The sequence below is a fragment of the Manis pentadactyla genome, chromosome X (genome assembly GCF_030020395.1).
Source record: "Manis pentadactyla isolate mManPen7 chromosome X, mManPen7.hap1, whole genome shotgun sequence".
NCBI lineage: Eukaryota > Metazoa > Chordata > Mammalia > Pholidota > Manidae > Manis > Manis pentadactyla.
Genome location: NC_080038.1, coordinates 65,159,817 through 65,187,618, shown reverse-complemented (window position 1 = coordinate 65,187,618; position 27,802 = coordinate 65,159,817). Strand labels below are relative to the sequence as shown.

At 36.9% G+C, this 27,802-nt stretch overlaps 1 protein-coding gene across 5 annotated transcripts in view; it reads left to right on the top strand.

Annotated features, from left to right (window-relative positions):
• The window catches only part of PHKA1 (phosphorylase kinase regulatory subunit alpha 1), a 149,135-nt gene that overhangs the window by 79,422 nt on the left and 41,911 nt on the right, over nt 1-27,802 (top strand). For 3 of the 5 annotated variants that reach the window (XM_057495520.1, XM_057495519.1, XM_057495517.1), the window contains 7 exons: nt 6,147-6,256; nt 13,309-13,453; nt 18,874-18,952; nt 19,956-20,122; nt 22,398-22,574; nt 24,118-24,209; nt 24,787-24,926. In XM_057495520.1, the coding sequence (XP_057351503.1) occupies nt 6,147-6,256; nt 13,309-13,453; nt 18,874-18,952; nt 19,956-20,122; nt 22,398-22,574; nt 24,118-24,209; nt 24,787-24,926 (910 nt within the window). The remainder of the gene's footprint in view (nt 1-6,146; nt 6,257-13,308; nt 13,454-18,873; nt 18,953-19,955; nt 20,123-22,397; nt 22,575-24,117; nt 24,210-24,786; nt 24,927-27,802) is intronic. The other 2 variants (XM_057495518.1, XM_057495521.1) reach the window with 2 other exon arrangements.

Genomic DNA, 27,802 nt, shown 5'->3' with positions numbered 1-27,802 from the left:
GAGGAAAGTATATAGCAATCCAGGCATATTTGAAGAAGGAAGAACAAACCCAAATGCATAGTCTAATGTCACAATCATCAAAATAGGATAAAGAAGAACAAATGAGGCCTAAAGTCAGCAGAAGGAGGAACATAATAAAGATCAGAGAAGAAATAAATAAAATTGAGAAGAATAAAACAATAGAAAAAAATCAATGAAACCAAGAGCTGGTTCTTTGAGAAAATAAACAAAATAGATAAGCCTCTAGCCAGACTTATTAAGAGAAAAAGAGAATCAACACACATCAACAGAATCAGAAATGAGAAAGGAAATATCAAGACAGAACCAACAGAAATACAAAAAATTATTAGAGACTACTATGTAAACCTATATGCTAACAAGCTGGAAAACCTAGGAGAAATGGACAACTTCCTAGAAAAATACAACCTTCCAAGACTAAGCAAGGAAGAAACACAAAATCTAAACAAACCAATTACCAGCAAAGAAATTGAAGCAGTAATCAAAAAACTACCCAAGGAAAAAAAAAACCCAGGCCAGATAGATTTACCTCGGAATTTTATCAGACATACGAAGATATAATACCCATTCTCCTTAAAGTTTTCCAAAAAATAGAAGAGGAGAGAATACTCCCAAACTCATTCTATGAAGCCAACTTCACCCTAATACCAAAACCATGCAAAGAACCCACCAAAAAAGAAAATTACAGACCAATATCCCTGATGAACGTAGATGCAAAAATACTCAATAAAATATTAGCAAACCAAATTTAAAAATATATCAAAAGGATCATACACCACGACCAAGTGGGATTCATCCCAGGGATGCTAGGATGGTACAACATTCGAAAATCCATCAACATCATCCACCACATAAACAAAAGAGAGACCAAAACCACATGACCATCTCCATAGATGCTGAAAAATCATTCGACAAATTCAACATCCATTCATGATAAAAACTCTCAGCAAAATGGGTATAGAGGGCAAGTACCTCAACATAATAAAGGCCATATATAATAAACCCAGAGCCAATATCATACTGAAGAGCGAAAAGCTAAAAGCTTTTCCTCTGAGATCGGGAACAACACAGGGATGCCCATTCTCACCACTGTTATTCAACATAGTACTGGAGGTCCTAGCCACAGCAATTAGACAAAATTAAGAAATATAAGGAATCCTGATTGGTAAAGAAGAAGTCACACTGTCACTATTTGCAGATGACATGATATTGTACATAAAAAACTGTAAAGACTCCACTCAAAAACTACTGGAGCTGATATTGGAATTCAGCAAAGTTGCAGGACACAGAATTAACACACAGAAATCTGTGGCTTTCCTATACACTAACAGTGAACCAATAGAAAGAGAAATCAGGAAAACAATTCCATTCACAATTGTATCAAAAAGAATAAAATACCTAGGAATAAACCTAACCAAAGAAGTGTAAGACCTATACCCTGAAAACTACAAGACACTCTTAAGAGAAATTAAACAGGTCACTGACAAATGGAAACTCATCCCATGCTCCTGGCTAGGAAGAATTAATATCGTCAAAATGACCATCCTGCCCAAAGCAATATACAGATTCGATGCAATCCCTATCAAATTACCAACAACATTCTTCAATGAACTGGTACTAATAGTTCAAAAATTCATATGGAACCGTCAAAGACCCCAAATAGCCAAAGCAATCCTGAGAAGGAAGAAAAAAGAGCGGGGGGGATCTCGCTCCCCAACTTTAAGCTCTACTACAAAGCCACAGTAATCAAGGCAATTTGGTACTGGCACACGAACAGAGCCACAGACCAGTGGAACAGAATAGAGACCCCAGACATTAACACAAGCATATATGGCCAATTAATATACGATAAAGGAGCCATGGACATACAATGGGGAAATGACAGTCTCTTCACCAGATGGTGCTAGCAAAACTGGACAGCTACATATAAGAGAATCAAACTGGATCACTGTCTAACCCCATACACAAAAGTAAACTCCAAATGGATCAAAGACCTGAATGTAAGTCATGAAACCATAAAACGCTTAGAAAAAAACATAGGCAGAAATCTCATGGACATAAACATGAGTGACTTCTTCATGAACATATCTCCCCAGGCAAGGGAAACAAAGGCAAAAGTGAACAAGTGGGACTATATCAAGCTAAAAAGCTTCTGTACAGCAAAGGACACCATCAATAGAACTAAAAGTTATCCTACAGTATGGGAGAACATATTCATAAATGACAGATCCCATAAAGGATTGACATCTGAAATATATAAAGAGCCCATGCACCTCAACAAACGAAAAGCAAATAATCCAATTAAAAAATGGGCAAGGAGCTGAATAGACAGTTCTTTAAAGAAATCCAGATGGCCAACAGGCACATGAAAAGATGCTCCACATCGCTAATCATCAGAGAAATGCAAATTAAAACCACAGTGAGATATCACCTCACACCAGTAAGGATCACCATCATCGAAAAGACAAACAACAACAAATGTTGGTGAGGATGTGGAGAAAGGGGAACCCTCCTACACTGCTGGTGGGAATGTAAATTAGTTCAACCATTGTGGAAAGCAGTATGGAGGTTCCTCAGAATGCTCAAAATAGAAATACAATTTGACCCAGGAATTCCACTTCTAGGAATTTACCCTAAGAATGCAGCAGTCCAGTTTGAAAAAGACAGATGCACCCCTATGTTTATCACTGCACTATTTACAATAGCCAAGATATAGAAGCAACCTAAATGTCCATCAGTAGATGAATGGATAAAGAAGAGGTGGTACATATACACAATGGAATATTATTCAGCCATAAGAAAAAAACAGATCCTACCATTCACAACAACATGGATGGAGCTAGAGGGTATTATGCACAGTGAAATAAGCCAGGTGGAGGGCAAGTACCAAATGATTTCACTCATATGTGGAGTATAAGAACAAAGGAAAACTGAAGGAACAAAAGAGCAGAATCAGAGATCCCAAGAATGGACTAATAGTTACCAAAGGGAAAGGGACTGGGGACGATGGGTGGGAAGGGAGGGATAAGGGTGGGGAAAAAGAAAGAGGGCATTACGATTAGCATGTATAGTGCGTGGGGGGCACGGGGAGGGCTGTGCAACACAGAGTAGACAAGTAGCAATTTTACAGCATCTTACTGCGCAGATGGACAGTGACTGTGAAGGGGTATGTGGGGGGGACTTGGTGAAGGGGGGAACCTAGTAAACATAATGTTCTTTCTGTAATTGTAGATTAATGATACCAAAATTAAAAAAAGAAATACAAAAAAATAAATAACATAAATCTAAGAGTTTAGAGGTCATAACTGAGGATAATACTGCAGGTTGGTCTCACTCTGCTGCATGGGGTTCTAATGACAAAGACACCTTGGCAAGAGCCAAGGAGGTAGACTGTGTAGAAAAGAGTTCACATGGCAGGCCTGAGAATGCTCTCCTCAGAAAGGCCTACTCATAAGATTTGCCTTTGGCTGGCATCTAGGAACTTGGATTTGGGGAGGATTCCACCATCTTCTTAATAATAAGGGTGATCTACTGTGTCTAAACTGTGCAAATAGTACAGCTGACACTGAATACCTGCTTCCCTTCTGAGAGTTTGGAGTTTTGGTACATGCTAGGCAGAGGGTACCTATGTGACCAGAACCTCCTAAAAATGAACTTAATAAGCTTCCTCAGTAGATAATATTTCTCATGTGTTCTCAGGATTTTATGCTGGAGAAATTAAGTGTGTCCTGTGTAATTCCACTAGGAGAGGACTCTTGGGAGCTTGTTCCTGGTTTCCTCTGGACTTTGCATTACACACCTTTTTCTTTGCTGGTTTTGTTTGTATGCTTTTGTTATTATAAACCTTAGTCATTAGTGTGGTGATGTGCCAAGTCCTGTGAATCCTAGTGAGTCACCAAAACTGGAGACAATCTTTGGGACCTCCAACATAGCAAGAATGTTCATAGAAACTTTATTTATAATAATGAAAACTGGGCAAAAAACTTAAATGTCCATCAACAAGTGAATGAATAAATAATGATACGGTCATACACTGGAATATTATATAGCAATGAAAACAAATGGGTGGATTCTGTATATAACAACATGGATAAATCTCATAGACATAATGTTGAGTGACAGAAACCAGATGCAAAAAGATTTATATTGTATAATTCTATTAATATAAAGCTCAAATATTGACAACTCCTACTTGTTTATGGTTATTGAAGTTTAAATTGTGGTTAACTGGGAGCTGGGGTACCTTAACAACTTGAAAGGGGCACAAGGGAGGCCTCTGCAGTGCTGGTAATGTTCCATATGTTGATTTGGGTTGTTTGTTTATTTTTAAAAATACATCAATTTTTACATTTAAGATTCATTTACTTCATGTGTATTATACCATAAGAAATTACCAAACAAAGGCTCTAGTGTCCATTAGTGGATGAAAAAGTAAACAAAATGTGGTATGTCCATAGAATGGAATATTATTTAGCCTTAAAAGAGAATAAAATTTTGACACGTAATACAAAATGGATAAGCCTTGGAGACATTACGTTAAGTGGAATAAGCCAGTCACAAAAGGACAAATATTATATGACTCTACATATATAAAGTACCTAGGATAAGCAAATTCATCCAGACAGAAACATGGTTGCCAGGGACTAGGGGGAGGGGAGCATGAGGAGTTATGGTTTAATGGGTACAGTTTCAGTTTGGGGAGATGAAAAAGTTCTGCAGATGGATGGTGGTAACAGTTGTACAATACTGTGAATGTATTTAATGCCACTGAGCAATTAAGAATGGTTAAAATAGTAAGTTTTATGTTATGCATATTATACCATAATAAAAAGAAACAAAATAGAAGGAGCAGTGGCTAATCCTGGTTGTGTTATCAATCTCAGGTAAAATGGGTGCTTAACAGAGCAGACTTTAGAATACAGCCAAGGTACTGACAGTTCTCTGGTTCTGTTGTTAAGAGTGAAGCAACACTGACAATGTGGCATATTTGTTAAGTATCACACTTAGGATAAAGCAGGGGCAAAAAAGAAATCCCCAAGAAAAATGTGTTCCAACTAAAAAAAAAAAAGCAGTACTAGTTCTGTCAGTACTGACATCAAAGGATATTCAATACATATTTTGGGGAAAAGACTTTGAAAATAGTGCTTACAGTGTTATTGTACATGATAAAAGGAAAATATGCATGTGAATAAATGAACTATTTCTTCGCTGTAAGAGGTATTCATATACTAATTGCTTTTTGAAAGACAAAAAGAAATTCAACTACATTTAACATACTCCTCAATTATCAGATAGATTTTTATTTCAGAATGCTAAACTAAAAAGGAGACATCTTGTTCTCAAGGAAATAAGGTGGATGTGTGTGTGTTTGAATGTGCACATGTGTGTGTACATACATAACATATGCACACAAAAGTGATATTTAGACATGATATATATAGTCTATTTAAATTATCATTAAAATTATGCCTTACTTCTGCAGTTGTCTGAGATTCAAGTCTTCCTCCTTTATCAAGTTTTTAAAAAGTTTCCTCTCCCAAGCAAATTTTACTCTGTATACAAGGTTCACAAAATTTCCTGTCACATACAGAGGATTAAAATATTTTGACTTAGTTGGATAAAATGTTACATTGAACTGTTTAGCACTATGCTGTAGAAAGAGGTCAAGGTATATTCTTCGTTTTTCAGCTTAGTATGCCATCTTTAAGCTGATGAGGTTTTTTTCTTGTTCAGCTTTGTTGAGGCAGTTTACCTTGTTAAGTTTGATCACCAGTATAGCTTTTGCACTTTTCATGGGCTTTAAGGAAATTCAGTGTGTGAATATTGGTATTAGAACTCTGTCATTCATAGAACTATTAATTTTTATGTGCATTCTTGTCTCTCACATGTATATGATGTGGATTCTTTATAAGGGCCCAAAGTTCTTTAAGATCAGAGATAATTGCCTGTTCTTTCCCTAGGAGAACCCCACAGTGCTTATTAGTATGACCCTATACATGGCATGGACACTAACATTGAGACAAATAACTTAGTTTATTCAATCAGGAAGAGAAAACTAATACAAAAATTGTTTGCTGATTGGATTTGTCCACTAAAAATATCTTGACCATTTCTGAATTCTATCTCAGGATGCAACAGTAGAATGAAACTCAGTGGAAGACCCTACAGACACATGGGAGTCCTTGGAACTTCAAAACTCTATGATATTCGGAAAACTATCTTTACCTTCACACCACAGGTGAGTAGAATGAGCTTTAACAAACATTGAGATGAATGGAAATAAAAGAGAAACTACAGAAATAAAGCATTAACAAGAGATGGGACAAGTGTCAGAGTTCCATGTGGCCTACACATATTAAGTTGCACAGAAAATATTTATTGAGTTGGACTGAACTGAACTTGCAGCACATAGAATGCTGAGTGAGTGTGACTTCCAAGAGTAGTCCTGGGTGTTGCAAAAACAGCGACTAGGGATTTTACAATGTTGGAATATTTTAAGAAAGTATTCCTTACTTCTAAAAGTTAAAAGTAAGACGATTATAGATTAAAGATGGCAGTGTGAGAGGAGAGACAGAGGCTTCCTCCTAAAACTGGATACAATTAGAAAATATAGTTGGCACAACTAATCCTGAGAGAGCAACAGGAAAGAAGACAGTGCCAGACTGCATACACCTGCAGAAAAGAGCAGACCTCACTGAACAGAGTAACGTATCAGAGCCGTGGCCTGGGAGGACCCAAGCCCTTCCCCCACCCCAGCTCACTGGCGGGAGGAAGAGAAACTGACCAGGAAGGGAGTAGAAGGCTTGGGACTGCTGAATACCTAGCTCAGGAGATCTGCGCTGGGAGCACAAACCTACATTTCATGGTGCTTTCATCATACTCTTCTGATTACGGGGTTGGAAAGCTGGGACAGGCAGAGTTCCTGGGGAGACTGGGATTCTAGATGCTTGTGGAAAGCAGAGATCCATATCCGCTTCTCTGGGACAAAAACTTATACCTGTGTGCTCGGACCACTGGTTCAGGCAGTGGAGACAGGCACAGCAGCCGGGAAGCAGGGAACAGCTCTTTCCTCCCCTCAGGCACCAATACTGCTCCCCTGTGACCTCTGACATTGCTTCAGGAGCTGAGCAGGTCGCGAATACACCTTCTGGACAATAGAGGGCACCATCTACAAACATTAAATGCCAAAGAAACCTACTCCACAGTAAAATTACTAATACAACTCCCAAGAAAGATTTAAATGATAATGGACCACATGATTCTTCCTGAAAAGGAGTTCAAAATAGAAATCATCAACATGCTAATGGAGGTACGGAAAGATATCCAAGAACTCAGGAATGAATTCAGGTTGGAGATCCAATCATTGAAGAGCATGATTAAGGGTATTGAAAGCAGGTTGGATATGGTGGATGAGACAATAAATGAAATAGAATATATAGAAGAGGAATACAAAGAAGCTGAGACACAGAGAGAAAAAAGCATCTCTAAGAATGAAAGAATATTGAGAGAACTGTGTGACCAATCCAAATGGAACAATATCCTCATTATAGGGATACCAGAAGAAGAAGAGAGAGAGAAAGGAATAGAAAGCATCTTTGAGGAGGTAGTTGCTGAAAACTTCCCCAATCTGGGGGAGGAAATAGTTGCTCAGACTATGGAAGCACACAGAACTCCCAACACAAGGGACCCAAAGAGGACAACACCAAGACACAATAATTAAAATGGAAAAGATCAAGGATAAAGACAGACTGCTAAAAGCAGCCAGACAGAAAAAAGATCACATACAAAGGAAAGCCCATCAGGCAAACATCAGACTTCTCAGCAGAAACCTTACAGGCCAGAAGGGAGTGGCATGATATATTAAATGCCATGAAGCAGAAGGGCCTGGAACCAAGATTACTTTATCCAGCAAGATTATCATTTAAATTTGAAGGAGGGATTAAACAATTTCCAGAAAAACAAAACCTGAGAGAGTTTACCTCCCACAAACCATCGCTACAGTCTATTTTGGACGGACTGCTATAGATGGAAGTGTTCCTAGGGTTGGATAGCTGTCACCAGAGGTAGTAAAACCACGGTAGGGAGGGTGAAGCAGCTGATTGTGAGGTAAATGAAAAATTAAATAGACTATCCCCAATGTCAATCAAGGGATAGGCAAAAAGTACAGAATATGATACCTAATATAGAAAGAATGAAGGAGGAAGAAAAAGGAGGATAAATAGAAAAGAACCTTTAGATTGTGTTTGTAACAGCATACTAAGTGAGTTAAATTAGACTCTTAGATAGTAAGGAAAGTAACCTGGAACCATTGGTAACCACGAATCTAAAGCCTGAAATGATAATAAGTACATACCTATCAATAATCACCCTAAATGTAAATGGACTGAATGCACCAATCAAAAGACAGAGTCACTGAATGAATAAAAAAACAAGACCCATCTATATGCTGCTTACAAGAGACTCACCTCAAACCCAAAGACATGCACAGACTAAAAGTCAAGAGATGGAAAAAGATATTTCATGCAAACAATAGGGAGAAAAAAGCAGGTGCTGCAGTACTAGTATCAGACAAAATAGACTTCAAAACAAAGAAAGTAACAAGAGATAAAGAAGGACATTACATAATGATAAAGGGCTCAGTCCAACAAGAGGATATAACCATTATAACTATATATGCACCCAACACAGGAGCACCAGCATATGTGAAGCAAATACTAACAGAACTAAAGGAGGAAATAGAATGCAATGCATTCATTTTAGGAGACTTCAACAAACCATTCACTCTAAAGGACAGATCCACCAGACAGAAAACAAGTGAGGACACAGAGGCAATGAAAAATACACTAGAACAGATGGACCTAATAGACATCTATAGAACTCTACACCCAAAAGCAACATGATACACGTTCTTCTCAAGCGCACATGGAACAGTTTCCAGAATAGACCACATACTAGGCCACAAAAATAGCCTCAGTAAATTCAAAAAGATTAAAATTCTACCAACCAACTTTTCAGATGACAAAGGTATAAAACTAGAACTAAATTGTATAAAGAAAGCAAAAATGCCCACAAACACATGGAGACTTAACAGAATGCTTCTTAATAATGGATCAACAACCAAATTAAAATGGAGATCTAGCAATATATGGAAACAAATGACAACAACAACACTAAGCCCCAACTTCTGTGGGACGCAGCGAATGCAGTCTTAAAAGGAAAGTATATAGCAATCCAGGCATACTTAAAGAAGGAAGAAAAATCCAAAATGAATAGTCTAATGTCACAATTATTGAAATTGGAAAAACAAGAACAAATGAGGCCTAAGGTCAGCAGAAGGAGGGACGTAATAAAGATCAGAGAAGAAACAAATAAAATTGAGAAGAATAAAACAATAGAAAAAATCAGTGAAACCAAGAGCTGGTTCTTTGAGAAAATAAACAAAATAGATAAGCCTCTAACCAGACTTATTAAGAGAAAAAGAGAATCAACACACATCAACAGAATCAGAAATGAGAAAGGAAACATCACGACGGACCCAACAGGAATACAAAGAATTATTAGAGACTACTATGAAAACCTATATGCTAACAAGCTGGAACACCTAGAAGAAATGGACAACTTCCTAGAAAAATACAACCTTCCAAGACTGACCAAGGAAGAAACACAAAATCTAAACAAACTAATTACCAGCAATGAAATTGAGGCAGTAATAAAAAAACTAACCAAGATCAAAACCCCCGGGCCAGAAGGATTTACCTCGGAATTTTACCAGACATATAGAGAAGACATAATACTCATTCTCCTTAAAATTTTCCAAAAAATAGAAGAGGAGGGAATACTCCAAAACTCATTCTATGAAGCCAACATCACCTAATACCAAAACCAGGCAAAGACCCCACCAAAAAAGAAAACTGCAGACCAATATCCCTGATGAACGTAGATGCAAAAATACTCAACAAAATATTAGCAAACCAAATTCAAAAATCTATCATACACCATGACCAAGTGGGAATCATCCCAGGAATGCAAGCATGGTACAACATATGAAAATCCATTAACATCATCCACCACATCTACAAAAAGAAGGACAAAACCACATGATCATCTCCGTATATACTGAAAAATCATTCGACAAAATTCAACATCCATTCATGACAAAAACTCTCAACACAATGGGTATAGAGGGCAAGTACCTCAACATAATAAAGGCCATATGTAATAAACCCACAGCCAACATCATACAGAACAGTGAGAAGCTGAAAGCTTTTCCTCTGAGATCGAGAACAAGACAGGGATGCCCACTCTCCCCACTGTTATTCAACATAGTACTGGAGGTCCTAACCACGGCGATTAGACAAAACAAAGAAATACAAGGAATCCAAATTGGTAAAGAAGAAGTTTATCACTATTTGCAGATGACATGATACTGTACATAACAAACCCTAAAGACTCCACTCCAAAACTACTAGAACTGATATCGGAACACAGAAAAGTTGCAGAATACAAAAGTAACACACAGAAATCTGTGGCTTTCCTATACACTAACAGTGAACTAATAGAAAGAGAAATCAGGAAAACAATTCCATTCACAATTGTATCAAAAAGAATAAAATACCTAGGAATAAACCTAACCAAGAAAGTGAAAGACCTATACCCTGAAAACTACAAGACACTCTTAAGAGAAATTAAAGGGGACACTAAAAAATGGAAACTCATCCCATGCTCCTTGCTAGGAAGAATTAATATCGTCAAAATGGCCATCCTGCCCAAAGCAATATTCAGATTCAATGCAATCCCTATCAAATTAACAACAGCATTCCTCAATGAACTGGAACAAATAGTTCAAAAATTTATATGGAACCACCAAAGATGCCAAATAGCCAAAGCAATCCTGAGAAGGAAGAAAAAAGTGGGGGCAATCTCACTCCCCAACTTCAAGGTATACTACAAAGCCACAGTAATCAAGACAATTTGGTAGTGGCACAAGAACAGAGCCACAGACCAGTGGAACAGAATAGAGACTCCAAACATTAACCCAAACATATATGGCCAATTAATATACGATAAAGGAGCCATGGACATTCAATGGGGAAATGGCAGTCTCTTCAACAGATGGTGCTGGCAAAACTGGACAGCTACATATAAGAGAATGAAACTGGATCACTGTCTAACCCCATACACAAAAGTAAATTGAAAATGGATCAAAGACCTGAATGTAAGTCATGAAACCATAAAACTCTTAGAAAAAAACATAGGCAAAATCTCATGGACATAAACGTGGGTGACTTCTTCATGAACATATCTCCCTGGGCAAGGGAAACAAAAGCAAAAATGGACAAGTGGGACTATATCAAGCTGAAAACCTTTCGTACAGCAAAGGACACCATCAATAGAACAAGAAGGTACCCTACAGTATGGGAGAATATATTCATAAATGACAGATCCAATAAAGGGTTGACATCCAAAATATATAAAGAGCTCACCCACCTCAACAAACAAAAAGCAAATAATCCAATTAAAAAATGGGCAGAGGAGATGAACAGACAGTTCTCCTAAGAAGAAATTCAGATGGCCATCAAACACATGAAAAGATGCTCCACATCGCTAGTCATCAGAGAAATGCAAATTAAAACCACAATGAGATATCACCTCACACCAGTAAGGATCGCCACCATCCAAAAGACAAACAACAACAAATGTTGGCGAGGTTGTGGAGAAAGGGGAACCCTCATACACTGCTGGTGGGAATGTAAATTAGTTCAACCATTGTGGAAAACAGTATGGAGGTTCCTTAAGAAGCTCAAAATAGAAATACTATTTGACCCAGGAATTCCACTTCTAGGAATTTACCCTAAGAATGCAGCAGTCCAGTTTGAGAAAGACAGATGCACCCCTATGTTTATCACTGCACTATTTACAATAGCCAAGATATGGAAGCAACCTAAATGTCCATCAGTAGATGAATGGATAAAGAAGAGGTGGTACATATACACAATGGAATATTATTCAGCCATAAGAAGAAAACAAATCCTACCATTTGCAACAACATGGATGGAGCTAGAGGGTATTATGCTCAGTGAAATAAGCCAGGTGGAGAAAGACAAGTACCAAATGATTTCACTCATATGTGGAGTGTAAGAACAAAGAAGAACTGAAGGAACAAAACAGCAGCAGAATCACAGAACCCAAGAATGGACTAACAGTTTCCAAAGGGAAAGGGCCTGGGGAAGATGGGTGGGAATGGTGGGATAAGGGCAGGGCAAAAGAAAGGGGGCCTTACGATTAGCATGTATAATGTTGGGGGGCTTGAGGAGGGCTGTGCAACACAAAGAAGACAAGTAGTGTTTCTACAGCATCTTACTATGCTGATTGACAGTTACTGTAATTGGGTTTTGGGGGAAGAATTGGTGAAGTGGGAAGTCTGGTAAGCATATTGTTCTTCATGTAATGTAGATTAATGATAATGAAATGAATTTAAAAATCTATAAAAATTTTGTTATAAATAAAACTATAAAGTTTATTGTAGAAAATTTGGAATATAAAGTATAAAGAAGAAAATGAAAATCACCTATATTGTTAACCGTCAAAAAAAACAAAGTTAAAAGTAAGGCACTATTTATCCTTTATAACTAAATATAGCCTTTTATATTCAGCTGCTAAATTATGTGTTCACTTGGTTCTGGGAAGGGGCCCTTTGTACATGTCTAGAAATCTTTGATATCCTTTTCTAAACTAAAATGTCAGTACTGTTTTATCCATGATTATACACATCGTTAGCCTGATGTTTATTAGCCACATTACAATAACAAGCTTGATTATATGTGTGTATGAAAGGAGAAACTGTTTTCTGGAAAGAAAGCTTAAGCTCCCTGTTTGTTATCTATTTGTGAAATAGTGCAGCTCAAGTATAGACCGAAGAGTAACAGACAATCGATTCTTTCTCTGACTTTGCCATTTGCTAGCCATATGACTTTGCTAATCTGCTTAATGTTTCTTGGCCTTATTTTTCATCTATCAAAAGAAGAAAAACCCTCACTGGGCTATTATAGAATTTTTAAAAGTCATGCACTTGAAAACACTTTGTGAACTATTGCACACTCTAAAACTGTCAAAATTTATTATATATACCAGTGGACCTCCAGATATTTTGGAAAGAATGAGGCATTAACCTTGGGGTATTTTTGCCTCTGTGACATCTTCTATACGCTTATGAATATGTGAGTACATTAAAATATTATTTAATAATTGTAAAAGTAAATTATTGTGAGCTATTCTTTTTCTTTTTCTCAGTTTATAGACCAGCAACAGTTCTACTTGGCTCTGGATAATAAGATGATAGTGGAAATGCTTAGAACAGACCTCTCCTACCTCTGTAGTCGCTGGAGGATGACAGGCCAGCCCACCATCACCTTCCCCATCTCACATACCATGCTTGGTAAGATTGTATGAGGCAAGGAATGAATGTATTTTTGGAATAAGTCATGTGGTTAGCCCTTCAAAATCTTAAAGTCACCAGAGAGCTACTTCTTATCATTTATTCTTTCAGTTATTTGTCAGCCCCTATTTTGTGCCAGGCACTTAATTATGCACTAGGGATACATAAGGTAAATAAGACAAATGAGATTTCTACTCTCATGAAGCTTATGTTTTAGAATAAATATGAAACAAACCAATACTCAAGAATATTTTAGGTGGTCTGAGAGCTGCAATTCAAAAAGTATAGCAGAACAATTTGGGGGGGAGGGTACTTCAGATCATTGGTTTCTAGGTCAATTTGCAGAAACTTTTTTAATACAATTAATTTTAAAGACAGTAATACTACATTCTGTAACTAACTCACTCCAGTGGAACATCAAGATTTTACAGATAGGTTCCCAGACTTCTCTTCCAAGGCTTGTCTAACTGAAGCAGTAAAATCTAACATGGAAATGTGAAAAGGCTTTCATTTTATCTTTCCCTTAGTGGACATTGCTTACTTAAAACCAGATGAAAGGCTTTATTGTTTTGTTCTCTCAGTTCCTGAAGGACTAGAGACAATATAAAGCACTGCTTCCTTTCTGTGTCTCTGCTGTTGCTTCTAAAAGCCTGTTTGTACTGCCAAAGCAGTTAGAATTCCCTTTCACTAGAGAAGAATCCTTTGTCATGGATCATTCAAAGTCTAGACAGACTGTTAGGGATTTTGGTCACATCCCTAAAAGGCTTCAAAAGCACAGGAGTTGAGGAAGTAGTCTGTCTTCCTTAAGATAATTAAAAATACTGATTTAATAACTACTGTGTTCCCAGAATTGTGTTCAGAAAGTATAAAGTCTAATTGGAAAGGCAAAGCTAATACACAAAAATAATATTTAAAAATTCAAGACAATATATAAACAAGTACTAAACAATTAGATGAGTATTTTACAGTGAAGGTGATCAAGTTGTCAGAGAAAATTTCTTGACTGAAGGGGAATTTATCCAGGCTTTTGGGATGGGTAATATTCATATGGGAGGACAGAAGAAGAAAAGGTACTTTAGGTAAGGGAAAAAATACCATGAATGAGGCCTGGAGGCAGGAATGAGCTTGACTTATGAATGGACACTAAAGAGGCCAACCTGAATAGAGTGAGCTTTGCATGTAGGCATATAATTATCAACAAAATTGGATAAGTAACATAAGGCCAGATTATGAAGACCTTGAAAATTAGCAGACATATTTAAAACAGACTTACTCAGAAGTTTAAAACTTTCGGTTTCTGGGCAAGAAGTGATGTGATAAAAGTGATGTTTAGGGAATATTGATTTGGTGACAGTAGACATTGTAGTGAGCATAATCTGATATCAAGGAAACAATCCCGGTATAAGACAATGAAAAGATACACTGGATTGGTGATAAAGTAGGGAAGAAGGATGCAAGAGTCACTTTAAACAGCACCTGTAAATCAAGTGTTGGCTAGCTAGATATGAGATATGAAACAATATGATGTCATGACTTAGAGACCAGATATATAATTCTGCCATTGATAGAAGCAGAGAAACTATATAGGAAGATGCCAGTTATAAAGGGACATACTGAGTTTGTGTTGACAAAGAGGGTTCAAAATTGAAATACCTAATAGTTTGAATGAGGTACACAGCCATAGCTTGGGAAGAAAAATATAACTAAAGATCTAGATTTAAATCACAAAGTTTTGATACTTGGTATATGGTCACACAACAAAAACAGCAGCAACAATAGCAATAGTAACTACAGTGTTTATTGAACACATTCTCTATGCCAGGCACTGAGCTAAATGCTTTCAGTACATTATTTTGAAATCTCTACAGCAACCCTACTCAGGTAGGCACTATTAATAGGCCCATTTTATAGATGAGAAAGGTAACTTATTGTCCAAACTCACAAAGATAGTAAGTGACAGAGTCAGGCCTCTGACCAGATCTGTCAATCTCCAAAGCCTACATTACCAACAGTTGTGTGTTTTTGTCAGAGAAAATTTTGTGCTGTTGAAATGAGGATGAACATACTAGTGATCTCATTAAAATGTAAATGAGTTAAATTCTCATATTAATGACAAAAATCCCCAGAGTATCTAAAGAGCAAAATCCAGCTAAATGCTACTTACAAGAGATATCCTTAAAATAAGTTTATATGGAGAAATGGAAATTATGGAATGTAAACATATATCATATAAATGCAAACAAAAATGAAGCAATGGTGGCAATATTAATATCAAAACTAGTAAATAGAATTCAAGGCAAAAATCAGTAAATGGGATGTAGATATTTTATGTTGATAAGAATTACAATACACCAGGGTGTTACAACATTTATAACTTTTGTCTACTAAATAACAGCAATGAAATATATAAAGCAGATATTTAGGAAAACTTAAGAATAGTATGATAAAACCATTGTACAATCACAGTGGGAAACTATGACACCTCTATCAGAATGTCACAGATCAAGTGTACAAAATAATTAAAGATACAGAGTATTAACAAACCTGAGTTTTGTATTTATGAGTGTATATAAAACTATACCCCAAAAGACAAAATACACAAAAAATATTTTCTTTTTAAAAATTAGAAATCATATCGATGATACTGCCAGGCATATAAAACTATAACATGAAAATAGTAAAAAAAAAAAAAATCTGACCAAGAAGGAATGAAAATTTTTCCAAATAATTCCTAGGTTAAAGAGGACATCAAATTTGAAATTATGTAGTGTTTTAAAATGAAAAAATAATACCACAACTTATCAAAACTAAGACATTTGGCCCAAGTCACATTTAGAAATTTCCATATCCTTAAATACTTCCATTATGAAAAAGAAAAGAGTTCTAGTTACTAAACAAATTAAGTAGACTTACTTCTCCCTATTCTTCCTGTTAAGTACAGCTAAAAACCCTGGGCATCATCTATAGAACAAAAGTAAGAAGACTCTGAAAGTTAGAAAAAAGAAGGAAACTGGCTAGGGACTTTGTAACTGAGAAATGACACAGCAGTGAATTTCCTGGGTTTTCCTTCTGTCTCATATATCCTGGACTGAGTGCTAGAGAAACTACTATCCCAGAAATACAAATGGGTACAGATTTTTTAAAAATCTGTAGATTTTTAAATCTGTAGATTTTTAAATCTGTAGGCCCAAGATAAACATTCTCCCTCTAGCCAAAGGAACAAGAAAGGGGCAGCCTAGCCAGACAGAAACCTTTTAGACAGTAACTGTTCTACTCCAGCCAAACACCACAGGAAAAAACTGAACTGCAGCCCCATTCCCACCCCTGTCAGCAGAGGTTGAGTAGGTACTCTTGACTTCTGCTTCCCATAGCTATAAAGAAGCAACCCTCTCCCTCCTTAGGGGTAGTGTCTGGGAAGTGCTAGTGGGGAGCTTAGATTTTCATCCTTGCCCAAAAGTAGAGAACCCCTTTCCATACCCACCTATCAGTACCAAGTCAGTGCTCACTTCCCTGCCACACAGTATCAGAGCAGATCTGCTGAATCAGAAGATTCAATAAGATCCAGAGTCTCATAAGATGATATCCCAAATTTCTAAGATGCAATAGGAAATCACTAATACAAATGTCCAGGAAAATCTCAACTTCAATGAGAAAAGAGGATCAAACAGATACCAATACTAAGAGGACAAAGATATTGGGATTATGACAAAGATTTTAAGGCCATTATCATAAAAATTATTTGTTATGTAATTATGACCACACTTGAAACTTGAAAGTAGAAAGTGTCAACAAAGAAGTAGAAATTCTCAGCAAAGAAATTGAAGATATAAAGAAGTGAAGGTTTTAGAACTGAAAACTATAACTTCAAGTGAACTTGAAGACAGAACTATAAAAATGACCCATTCTGAACAATAGTAAAAATAGGCTGGAGAAATAGGAACAGAGCCTCAGGGACTTGTAGGACTTATAACATTCAGGTTGTAAGAGTTCCAGAAGGAAAGGAAAAAGAATATGGAACTGATTTAAACTAATAATGACTGAAAAATTGGCAAAAGGTATAAACTTGCAGATTCGAAAAGCTGAGGAATCCCCAGACAGGGTAAACCCATGTCAAACCCATGCGAAAACACATAATAATCAAACTCCTGAGCATTAAAGAAAAAGAAAAAAATCTTGAGATCAGTAAGAGAGAAATGATACCTTGTCTTTCTGGGAAAAACAATTCAAATGACAGCCTATTTTTCATCGAAAAACCTGGAGAACAGGGGGAATTGGCACGTTTTTTTCCACTTCGGTTTTCTAAATTATGTTTGATGGTTGAAACAAAAATCATAGTACTGTCTTATGTGGTTCTCAGAGTATGTAGAGGAAATCTATAAGACAATTATAAGTGGGAGAAGGTAAGGTTGACTGAAAGGGAGGTAAGGTTTTCTACACATCACTTTAACTGGTAAAATGTTGACACTAATAGGCAGTGAGATATATATGATGCATGTTGTTATGTACAATGTAATACTGCTAAAAAATCTGTACAAGGAGAAGATGTAGTCAAAAAGAAAAACTATAGATAAGTCAAAATGGAATTCTTGCATGTGTTTTAGAAGGTAGGAAGACAAAAATAGAGAAATGAAAAACAGAGGAACAAACAGGAAATAATAAGTAAAATGGCAGACTTAATCCTAATATATCAATAGCCTAAATACACCAATTAAAAGACTGAGTTGGCAAAATGACCGACATATATGCTGTCTCTATGAAGTTTACTTCATATCTAAACTATGGGTAGCCTGAAATGTAAAGAATGGGAAAAGATATAGCATGTACATTTAATTTTAAATAATTAGAAGGGGCTACATTAGTATCTGGTAAAGTAGACTTCAGACCAAAGGAAAAAACAGATAATAAAAACACTAGGAATCACTTTTAGCTTTTACAAAGGATAGTTAGAAAAAGTAGATCACAAAAGCATATGTGTAGTATGGTCCCCTTCGCATAAGGTTGGATAAGTGTTAGCCTTGTTTATTTTTTGTGCCTACACACATAAACCAAGGCTCATTAGATGAGATAATACATAAAATGTTCAGCATAGTGCTTGGCACATAGCATTCAACAAAGGGTTGTTGTTATTATTATTGTCAACATTCAGTAGTCATTATGTGGTCTGCCATCAGCCACTGTACTAAGCACTTATGACAAATAAGATACTGTCTTTGAGGAACTCTATTGGTCATCATCCCTTACCATTTGCCCATTCTGCAGTGTTATTGGCTCTCAGATCAATTGTTGAAACAAAGGGTGGTCAATGAGGAGTGTTTCATTTGTACCAGCACCAACAGAATGTTGGTTTGAAATCATTGAAAGCATACCTTTATTTCAAAGTTAAAACCACAAAGATGTTTTAAAATTCTTTTCATTTCAAGAAGAAGATGTAACCAACTTGAATTCAAGTATCCTGGCTGCACTCCGAAAAATGCAGGATGGCTATTTTGGTGGGGCAAGGTAAATGACCTCTACACACTCTTTAGTGAAATGAAATGAAATTTGCAAACTGGGTATAGTAATGGTAGACTTGTGATGCCTTTCTCTGTATCTTTAACAGTAATCCCATCCTATTCAGAGGGGTTTGTGCTTGATAGATTGAGCCAAGGAATTTAATGTTATAGAGAAGGGTAGGTATTATTCCCCACCCTGTTCTTTGCCTAGACCTCATAAATTCAGTGGACCAAATGGTCTGTATCCACATCCTTTCTCCAATAGTCTTTGACCAAATGGTCTTACCTTCCACTGATGAATCTGTATTACTAATGGGGTTGTAAAATGGAAATTCTATGTTTCTATCACTCTGTATACATTTATTAGTTGGAATCCTCCTGTAAAAAATAAAAAATAAAAAATGAAAGAACTTTCCATTACCCTCTTTTATTTTATGGTTTTAGTGTCAGTATAGATTCATGGATCCTTATTTTATTTAATATGTCATGCTCCATTCCTGTCATTATTTATTTCAGTGCTCAAATTATCCAAGATCTGGCCATTGGGAGGGCCTTCAAGCCGGCTTCTTTAGAAAATCAGCTTGACTTTCCCTTTGGGTATTGCAATTGGCTTTATAAGTAGGGGAGGATATGACTTACAATCTATAATTCCTAGAATTTTCAAATACCATCTTTAATTTTCAAAATGGTCTTTTTTAAAGGATGTGGTAGATCTGTGGTGATTTCTCTTCATTCTGTCTAGCTTCTCTTGTAGTCAATGGAAATTTTTACCAAATGTTTGGCTAGTGGATTGTGAACCTATTACTGTAGTCTTTACTAACATAGTACCCTAGCCTATACTACACTATGCCTAGCAGTGCTTTAAAATTTCACCTTTACAAAGTTTAAACTAATGGATAAGCATTAGTAGTCCCCCAACAAAATATTCTAGATATCCTCTTTTCACTAACTTGTGTTGTTCTAAAAAGGATTTCCTCTGATATTGTTTTCTATTTACCCTCTATTGTCAGGGTTCAAACAGGTAAATTGTCAGAATTTTTGACCACCTCTTGCTGCACACATTTGAGCTTCATGGACCCTGGACCTGAGGGTAAGCTCTACAGTGATGATTATGATGACAACTATAATGAACTGGAATCTGGTGACTGGATAAATGACTATGGTTCAACCAGTAATGGTAAGGAGGCTTCATAAAGGCATTGGCCTTGCTGGACAAGAATACAAAGTATTGTTAAGCATCCTCCTTAATATTTCTCACTGCCAGCATTCTCACTCCTATTTAATGCACCTCAATTTCTACTTTTGTTTGGCTTCACTTTTCATCCTTCCACTTACCTTTAGTTTCTGGTCTAATATCTTGTGGTGGTTAAGGAGTATAGAGTTAGACTGTCCCTTACTAAATAAGGTTAGAAAAGACTTCTTTCCTGGGCATGTAAAATGGCTGGTGATTTTGGAATGGGAGGAAGCAGTAGTGAGTGAGAGAGATTTCATCAACTGTATAGTAGGGAAACCTTACCTATACCTATACAGTACTGCTTTTGACATTAAAAACATAAAAATATGAAAATCAGTTAGAGTGCTTTTTAAATATAATGTGACATGGGCACATCAGAATCTCCAGGGCAGTCTGCATAGTTTGAAAAGACCTGTTCAGTGTGCCTCTTGCTTTCATATTACAAACCACACAAAGCACAACAAAATCTAATTGGCTGCTAGGGAGACAAAGATGATGGAGTGAGAAAGCATCATGGGAGCATATGTTAAAAATGACTGAAAACACCCTAAAGTGTTAAAATACTGATGTAGACAGACAGCCAAACATTACACTACTTGAATCCCAAAGGGAGACGAGCCTGTAGGAGGGAATCATCCTTCTGGCTATCTAAAACACGGGTTGCCTGCTCTCATTGTCTGGATTTTTAACTGTTAGCCTATATCTTAAGACATCCAATATTTTTATCTTAAGTGGGGTGTATTGGAGAAAGGAAAAAAAACAAATTGGCTTTCCTTGGTGAGGTAGTAATCATTATCTCATATGCAATAGACCAACATATTAACAGTCAGAAGAACTATTTTCTTATTTGGGCTCAGCCTCTACTCACCTAAGTGCCATTTAATTCACTCTGTATTTGTTTTGTAAGAGCTAACATATAACATACTGTGAATTTCTTTGTTGTAAACATACATTAAATACAAGGTTATTTCCTGTTATCAGCAATAACCAAAGTCATGATAATCCATCTTGGCATAAGCTAAAATATTTTGAAAACAAGACAAGAACAATTTCATATTGAGGTTGTTTGCTATTCCATGGTTGTGATTTTCATCTGTAGCACACATTCTTTTAGATTACTTTCTAAAATATGTCTTTTTAATGATATGTATTTCTATATTTGATAGTGTGCATTCTTAGTCACTTTCCCCTCTCATCTTCACTGATGAGGTTCAGTGAACATGTTCATTGGTTACCAGCTCTTCAATGGGGGGAGCACTTCTCTATGTTTTCTTCATAGTCCTCCACTGTATCTAGATTGTTTTCAAGGTTATATTGTCATTAATACGAGCTGCATATGAGCTCCATTCTAGCAGCTTTGCTAGTCCCCATTATTTACATCAGAGCATATAAAGACATCTGGAGGGATCATCAAAGATGATCAAAAACCAGATAATGCATGACTGACCTAACAGACTTCAGTATTGATCCAACTGCACTTTTCCAGCTATAAATGTTGTGATATTCATGCAAAGTCTACAGTATTATGCATCCATAGGGTATATGTATATTTTTTGTTTTCATTATCCATAGTCAGAAAGTAGATGGAGGAAGGAAAACACAAGAGGATAGGCACCGTATCTGTCTTCTGCACTCCTGAAACCTCAGCACCTAGCACACTACCCAGTACAAATGTAACAGGCAATAAATATTTGGTGAATAAACAAATGAGGCAAATAAAAAGACCCATACATGGCCAGTAGTCCTTTTGACACCACTGCCACATGGAGACCATTTTTTTTATAACAGTTGAAGCTGGAGTCTGGGTATTTTCAGCTATGTTCACTGTTGAGTGGAAGATTTTTGCCCTTCCCCACAAAAGTCTCCTCATGCCAGTGAGACTTGAAGGGCCCTGTCCTGTTCCTCTTTCTCCACCACCACCAGCACTATCACATGCACATACACAGATTATGAACTGCTTGCTCCACCTGTCCTATAATAAGCTCATACTGCTTTCAGGAGCCTTAATATTGTGGTGGATCCTTGTAAATGGTCATAGTTTCTGAGTGGTTAAGATATGAGATCACATACTTTTTTGTTCCCGTGAGCTAAAACAATCTACTTCTGTGGCTGTGCTGTGGACATAGGAGCCAGTCATTCTCTTTGGTGGGGTAGACTGTGAAGTAACTAAAATGTTCATTTTTTTTTCTCTTCCTCCTCCCCACCACTAACCTGGCAGCTCGCTGTGGTGATGAAGTTGCTCATTATTTAGATCACCTTTTGGCACACACTGCTCCCCAGCCTAAACTAGCCCTGACCTCACAGAAGGGAGGGCCAGATCGGTTCCGAGCTGCTGTGCAAACAACCTGCGACTTAATGTCCTTGGTGACCAAGGCCAAGGAGCTGCATGTACAGAGTGAGTAATGCCCAGACTCACTGGGGTCAAGCACAGGATGATGGGAAGCCCAGGATGGGGGCAGGCCGTTTATCACAGTGTAAGCAGGAACTTTGTTTTGTTCACTGCTTTGTTCCAAGCATCTTGGACAGCACCTGGAATATATTTAGGCCCTCAAGTATTTGTAAAATAAATGAATTGGGTATAATTTTGCTGTAGATAGTTCTATGGAGTCTGGTTTAGTCAGTTGGGTAGTGAGAAGAGGAAGAACAAGAGACATGAGCATATTCAATTACGTGAACATCAAAGTATGAAAATGGTGGAAAGGATTTTTACCTTTGGAGAAATTACTCCTTTGAGAATAATTTTATTTAAAGAGAAAGCGTTGCAAACTATTACAAGGTAGCCTTGCAATGGAGAGGGAGATACTCTCCCTTAAGGAAGCTACTTCTGGTTCCTTTATGCCAGCTGTAACTTTTATAGTCAGTTGTTCCAGCAGTGTAGAGCTGTGTGGCAAAGTTGAAGACTGAGTACCAAGTTGACATTCTCCTCCCTACGACCACTACCTTCCTTCAGTAGTATTTGCAGTGGAGGGTGTCTTCTACTACACATTGCTAGGAGTTGTTGTGGTTCCTAAGAGTGTTCAATTTCTCTTTAGTAGCTGCATATGAAGGGACAGAGAGCTCCTTGGCCACAGCTGGAGGACATAAATGTTAACATTTTATAAATGATGACAATGATTGAGATGCATGCTCTTGCTGTCTAAAACTTTATTGACCATTACTAACCAAATATGTTAAATGTGAACATTAGGGAATAACTTAACATTTAGAATTGGAAAAAGCTTAGCATATCCTCTGAGTATGCTTCCCTGAGAAAGGGCCCATGTGAAGAGATCAGCTTTATTAAGTTATACTTCTAGATTGTGAATCAGGAAACTTGAATTTAATTCCCAGCTCCGCTACTTACTTGCTTGAGCAGTTATTTGAGTTCTGTATTTTTCTTTCTGTATCTGTAAGCTGGTGAAATTGACAAGATAGTCTCTCCTTAGAGATTATGGTAAGTATTTCACCAATGGACTGTAAGTAAAAATCTTAGGAATATCTCAAAGTTGGTCAGTCACTACATTTTTTGATTCCCTAAGTAGGATCATCCATTTCTCTATTCTCAAGGAAATCCACCTGCTAAAATCCAGGCATTCTGCTAGGAAAGTCCAGAAAATATAAAACATAACTGGTTCTTCCTGATACATGTGATATTCTGTCAAAGTATCAGAGGTAGCACCACTGTGGTATTGATTACATTCATATTATATCTTACATGTCCATCTGATGCTACAATTGTAGACATTCCATTCAAAATAATGCTTATTGATTAATTGAACATTCTTTAAATCATCTGATATTCATATTTCTTTTCTTTGATATTACCAAGAAATAATAAATTTCTCATTCTTGTTCTATAAAGAACCAACCCATGTGTAATGTCATTGTTGAGGTCAACTGTACATTTTTATTAGTCTCCTAATTATCTAACCTTGCCCATAAATGTCATCCTCTTACAGATGTTCACATGTATCTTGCTACAAAGATATTTCAGGCTTCCCGGCCTTCACTCAACTTACTTGACTCACTTCATCCCACACGAGAGGACCAGGTAAACTTGCACATGAGGTATTTCTGTCAGCTTTTTGCAAAACTGGCATGCATATTAAAAATAATAGAATTAGTCATATGGCTTCTGCTGGTAACTGGTGGTTGGCAAAATGCTGCTATGGTGAAGATATATGTCCTTTTTATACAAAAATCTCAATCATAATGTAAGTTGGTCATGGGGATGGTTCTGTGACATCTTTCTATGTTGACAGATAGTAACTGCGCTAGTGGGGGTGAGGATTTAATAATGTGTGTAACTGTTCAACCACTGTGCTGTATATTGAAACCATTGTGATATTGTATATCAACTATACTTCAATTTTTAAAATACACTTAGAAAAACAGATATATGCCCTTTGTAGTTCCCTTTTTAAATGGGCATAGTTTTCTAGCCAGGCTTTAAGAAAACTAGACTGCTATATCATATGTCTTGAAGGTTTCAACGTTTTTGCCTTACTTTTCATGAAACTTTAGGGAATTCTTTAAAAGGTTTAAAGATGAAAAGACCAACACTCTAGGGCATTATTTAAGTTAAACACTTGTGGACTTAATTTTTTTCATCCTTTCTCAAACTGAAGGTTCCCAATATTCGTGTAGAAATACATATTCCTAGAGACGGGTCTGGGGAGGTGGACTTCAAAGCACTGGTTTTACAGTTGAAGGAGACCTCCAGCTTACAGGAGCAAGCTGACATCCTCTACATGCTGTGTAGTCTGAAGTAAGTGATGGATATTATAAATCTATTCTAATGTTCATATAGAGAAGGAAGTATACCGTAGTAAATATAGTACAGCTTTGGAGTCTCACTAATTTGGATTTGAATACAGCTTTGCAACCTACCCACTGTGTAACTTCAAAGCCTCAGTTATCCTTATTTATAAAATTTGGATTATACTTATCTTATCTAACTTTTGTAAAGATTAAACAAGATATAATACCTGAAAAGTCTCTAATACAGTGCCTGGTACATAGTAGGTGACCAATAACTGATAATGATTCTTATCATTATTATGGCTATTTTAAGCCCCCATCATTTGATAAAATCCACAGAATATTTTAAAGATACACAGATTATTACCTCAAAAGAAATAAGAATATGGAGGCTTATAGGAAAAAGAAACCCGCATTTTTGAGTGTTTGCTATGTGTCAGGTACACTGCTAGGTGTGTTATATCTAGGTACCTCAAACTCAAATGAATTCCTATGCCCAAATTGAACTCCTCTCCTGTCCCTCATATCCCCCCACAAAAATAACTTCTGGGTGGTCATATGCTGTGAGGGACTTCCTCTCTCATTTATTCATGTTGTCATCCCCCTGTAGAGGCAGGATGGGCTCCCCACCCCTAAGTTTGGTTGAATGTCAAGATTTGTGATGCTACACACATACCAAAGGGGTATTTATTACTTTCTTGGGAGAGCAGAGCAGATGCCCAAGTTGGTCCAAAGAAAGCTTGAGTGAGCAAGGAAAGGAGGCTGGACTTGGAATTTTATTATGATTAGGTAGTGAGGCTGGGATGAGGGTTCTCACTCGCACCAAATAAGGGAATGCTCAGATTCTATGTGATGGAAGGGAAAGGGGAGTGATAGGATTTAAAAGCAGTCAACAGTCAAAGATAAAAATGGAGTCAGACACTGAAATTTTCCATCTCCCTTGTTGGAAACAACACCTGTGTAATCAACCAGCTTCTCTCCATATCCAGTTAATCACCAGATCTATCAGTTTTACCTCTAAATATTTATCTTCTGTATGTCTAGTATTGCTGCCTTCATTCAGGCCTTTGTCTCTACCAGGACTATTGCTATAGTTTCCAAACAAGTCTTCCTACTTCCATCTTGTTCTCCTCAAGCCCATCCTCCACAAAGGAGGGAGTAGCTTTTCTTTTTCACTTTTTTTGATAGAAATGTTCAAACTTATACAAAAGTAGAAAGAATGATATAATGAACACTTTTGGAATCATCACCCAGCCTGAGCAATTATAAATACATGGTTAATCTTGTTACATCTATAGTCTCACTCTCTCTTCCCCCTGGATTATTTTGAAGAAGATACCAGACATTTTATCATTTTCAAAATAATAAGTATTTCAGTATTACGTGTTTTTAGGAATCTCTTAAAACATAACCACAATGGGACTTCTGGTTCCAGACAAGACAGAGTAGGTGCATTTCTCTCTGTTCCTCCTGCTAAGTACAGGAGGACATTATTTATAAAACAAATATAACAAGATGTTGAAAGGTTGGGAAGAAGAAGTCAGACTGGTTAAGGACCTCATGACCTGAGGAATGACAAGGCAATAAGGTCCCCATCTGCTAACAAGACACAAGCCCTTGGTCATGAATACCCCAGACCACTGTTGCCATTCAGAGCTCTCTAGCTTACAGAGTCTCCACAGTGCTACTCAGGGACATCACCTAGACATTTAGCCCCCTTCCCTCCCCCCTGGAAGGTCGCTTGCCAACTTCCTTTTCTGGGTGGTAGAACCTTCACCTAATATAAGCCTCTGGATGGTCACCTGCTATGAGGACCTTCCCTTCTCATACAGCCCTGCCAAAGGTCACTACCAAAAGATTTATGTGTATACGACTCTTATTCTTTTGATACTTTTCTTTCTTTCTTTATTCCCTTTAGGATGGGGCACTTTATTCAATAGGTGTCTGTTGAATACTTATGTGCCAGGCACAATGCTAAATGCAGAGTAATGAAACAATAGAGAAGGCAAAAAGAGATAAGGGGTAAGGATAGAATGATTATACCTGGAATAAAAACTAAAGATTCAGGAGGGTAGTTGAGATGGGCAAATGAAAAGACCTGTACATGAAAAGTCATACTGTCCCACTAAATCAGATGATTCATGGTTGACTGCCAACTCTTCTCCTAATACATGAGTTTTCTTCATATAATCTTAAACATTAACTTCACCATATCTGCTTAAATCGTGCAATCTTCCTAAAACTAATACTCCAGGTAATATCAAACTTCTTGAGTAGATTATGTATGATGTGCTTCCTGGGTTTTAATACACTTGGAATCCTGCCTAATATCCTGTGTAGATTTAAGAGTAGAAGTTAGGAGGTGGGGTTTCCTATGTCTATCGGCTGGTATTCCTTCTGTGAATTGTCTGTTCATAACCTTTGTTTGTTCTTTATTGGGTTATTTATATTTTTTTAATGGATATTAGAATTATTTTGTTATATTTGTTGCAGATATTTTGTCTAAAGATTGTGCTTTTTAACTTTGTTTATATGATATTCTCTATGCAAAAGTACAGTTTTTATATAGTCAAATCTATTGATCTTTTCCCTTTTTGGCTTCTGGGTTTCTTTTCATGTGTGGGAGAACCCCCTTTTCCCCTACCAGAATTTAAAAACATTTGAAATACCTTGAATAATTTCTTTTAAATTTATGTCTTTGATCTGCTTGGAATTTATTTTTATATATGTCTTTTTTATTTGAGAGGGCATCTCTCATATTTATTGATCAAATGGTTGTTAACAACAATAAAATTCTGTACAGGGGACTCAATGCACAATCATTAATCAACCCCAAGCCTAATCTCAACAGTCTCCAATCTTCTGAAGCATAACGAACAAGTT